Source organism: Pelophylax lessonae (genome assembly GCF_965119305.1).
Source record: "Pelophylax lessonae genome assembly, chromosome: 2".
Taxonomy (NCBI): domain Eukaryota; kingdom Metazoa; phylum Chordata; class Amphibia; order Anura; family Ranidae; genus Pelophylax; species Pelophylax lessonae.
Window position 1 is genome coordinate 722516771 of NC_138769.1, and position 3080 is coordinate 722519850.

The 3080-nt window shown below is 46.9% G+C and overlaps 1 protein-coding gene across 1 annotated transcript; it reads left to right on the plus strand.

Annotated features, from left to right (window-relative positions):
- Nucleotides 1-834: 834 nt before the first annotated feature.
- Nucleotides 835-2481, plus strand: LOC309546568 (tripartite motif-containing protein 75-like; the record flags this gene model as incomplete). Its single annotated transcript, XM_082246318.1, has 1 exon — nucleotides 835-2481. The coding sequence occupies one exon, from the start codon at nucleotides 835-837 to the stop codon at nucleotides 2425-2427; it is 1593 nt and encodes a 530-aa protein (XP_082102444.1). The 3' UTR covers nucleotides 2428-2481.
- Between the last annotated feature and the right edge of the window lie 599 nt (nucleotides 2482-3080).

The following is a 3080-nucleotide window of genomic DNA, read 5'->3' on the forward strand; positions in this document are numbered from 1 at the left end:
CTCTGATGTTGAGTGTGTATGGGGTCTCTAACCTCTAACTTTGTGTGTATGGGGTCTCTAACCTGAAGCCAGGCTGTATCCCCTCACTTCTATGTTCACTGATGATCAGTGAGAGGAGATACAGCCTGGCTTCAGGTTATTGTATAGAGAGAAGGAGATGGAAATAAGATTGGTAATCAGTGAAGAATAGAGGAGTGACAGATTCAGTTAGCTGAGCTCCGACTGTCAGGGCTGTAGCAGGGAGCCGAGGAGGAGATTAACAGCACTTCACTCGGCTCCATGCTACAGCCCTGTCACGCAGTCCATGGGGAAAGAAGCCTACAGAAAAGGAACAAATGCGGACAGTTGTGATGCCAGGACCCAGGGCACCCACCAACAAATGTGAGCCAAATCTGCCCTGGGTGCCTGGCGCTCCCACCCGGTATACAGGAGAACGAAGGCTGCCTCTTACTCACACTGTCACACACTTGTTGAGAAACGCCGGAGGGAGATCACACATCATGACATCAGAGGTCAGTCTCTTGTCTTCCTTCCTGGAGAGCACACGCCTCCCCTTACAAAAGATTCCTGGAGTGGGCAAAGCCCAGGCTTCCAATAGCAAGGGAGTGGGCGGAGATATCAGCAAAGCCGAGGACACCGCATCTGTTTACTGTCTTCTAATACTATCGGCGCCACGCTAATGATAAGGGATGACAGGTGCGGGTTTAAGAGGCTGCGGGACACAGCATGAATTTGCGGGACTATGTTAGAAATGCGGGACAGTCCCGCGGAATCCGGGACTGTTGGGAGGTATGCACATATACTTAGTTTCGTTTCTCTCTTTTGCAGTCAGCGATGGCGTTCTCTGATGCAAGGAAGGAGCTGGACTGTTCCATCTGTCTGAACATTTTTACCAATCCTATGACACTGAGATGTGGACACAACTTCTGCAGAGACTGTATAGAAGGTGTTCTGGATACACAGGGGAGGTCTGGAGTTTATTGCTGTCCTGAATGCAGAGAGGAGTTCCAGGAGCGGCCTGAACTTAGCAGGAACATAACACTGCGCAACATAGTGGAGAGTTTCCGAAGTAACGAGGCAGAGAAGAAGGAGGAGAACAAGGAAAGCCAGATCTTCTGCACGCAATGTATTCACTCTCCTGTACCCGCTGTTAAATCTTGTCTGCATTGTGAAGCTTCTCTGTGTGATGACCATCTGAGAGTCCACAGCAAGTCACCCCAACATGTCCTATCTGACCTCACCACTCCCCAGAAGAACAGAAAATGCTCCGTCCATGAGAAGATCCTGGAGTATTACTGCATGGAGGACTCGGCCTGTCTCTGTGGGTCCTGCAGGCTGCATGGAGAGCATCAGGAACACCAGGTGGAGACACTGGAGGAGGCCTTTGAGAAGAGGAAGGAGAACTTGACCAATGCTCTGCAGAAGTTGATGAAAAAGAGAGCGGAGGTGGAGGAAAGCATCAAGTACAAGAGAAAAGTACAAGACAGTGCAGACATTGTAACCAAGAGAATGACCGCCATATTCAAAGACATCAGAAGACAACTGGACATCCTGGAGAGAGGAGTTCTTAATAAGATATCCAGGCAGGCAGAGGAAGTCTCATTCCCAGCCTCTGATTTAATTCAGGAGCTGGAGATAAAGAAGAATGATCTGTCCAGGAAGATGCGTCACATCGAGGAGATATGTAACATGACGGATCCACTGACTTTCCTACTGGAATCAGACACAGGTGACTTGTGTGATCCTGAGGATGGAGATGACAAGGACAAAAAGAAATGTGATAAACTTCTTCAAGTTGGGGGAGATCTGATTGCATCTGAGATCTTGCCTCTATTGCATACAGGATTATTTGATATAGTAACAGGGGTAAATAAAGGGACAAACATACCAGAACCTGCAGAAATAACACTGGATGAAGACACGGCTCATAATAATGTATATATTTTAGATGACGGGAAGACCGCACGCAGGATACCCAGAAACCTAAATCGCCCTCAATTGCCAAACAGATTTATAAAATGGCCCCAGGTCTTAAGCAGTCAGAGTTTCTCCTCAGGGAGGCATTACTGGGATGTGGATGTTGGGGGATCATCACACTGGAGAGTTGGGATGTGTTTCCCCAGTATATACCAGCCACGAAACAACTGGCAAGACCTTGGAAATAATCCTATGTCCTGGTGTGTGGAGAGGGACAATAATCGGTTGTTAGCGAAGCATGACTACAACTCTGTAATTGCTTTAGCTGGTAATTTCTCAGTAACCAAAGTCAGAATAAATCTGGATTATGAGGCTGGGCAGATCTCATTTTATGAGTTGGGTATCCCGATCCGACACCTCCACACTTTCACCGCCACTTTCAGCGAACCCCTCCATGCTGCATTGTATCTAGGCGAAGGTTGTATAAAGATATGTAGAGGGAATCAGTAGGTTTGACACATTTACCCCAAGATTGGCGGCATCACTGGCATTCTAATTGGTGGACCAAGGATCATATATAATCCATACATAAGGATTATATATGATCTTAGGTCCACCTAGTGTTCCCCTTCTCCTACTGGTAGATGCTGTGGCCACTGACAACTCAGATTTCAGACAACAGCTCCCAGCATGCCTCAGAACATGGCTGCACAAATCTTATCAAGCAGTGCAACATGGGTTTATTAGAAGAACACTCAATTTCTAAATAATCAGATAGTCAAGAAAACCGATACATACTCCATACAATAATCTATTGGAATGAAGATTGAATGGAAGCACCTAGGACTGCCTCTATCTAAAATCCCAACTGTCTCTTCCTTGTGGTTATGGCAACAGCATTGTGTTAATGGACAGAATTATACAGAGCTCTCATACTAGTTCTTTTTAAAGCGGAGTTCCACCCGTTTTTGTGTTTATTAAAAGATGCAGCTACAAAAAATGTAGTTGCTGACTTTTAATAAACACACACTTACCTGTCCCACAGTCCAGCGATGTGGCTGGCAGGAGCCCCCTTTCTCTTCCTCTTCTCCCCGCGGTGCTGGCATCTGTAGTGTGATCACCCGGCTGTGAAGCCGCAAGCTGTCACATTACGCGAGTCACGC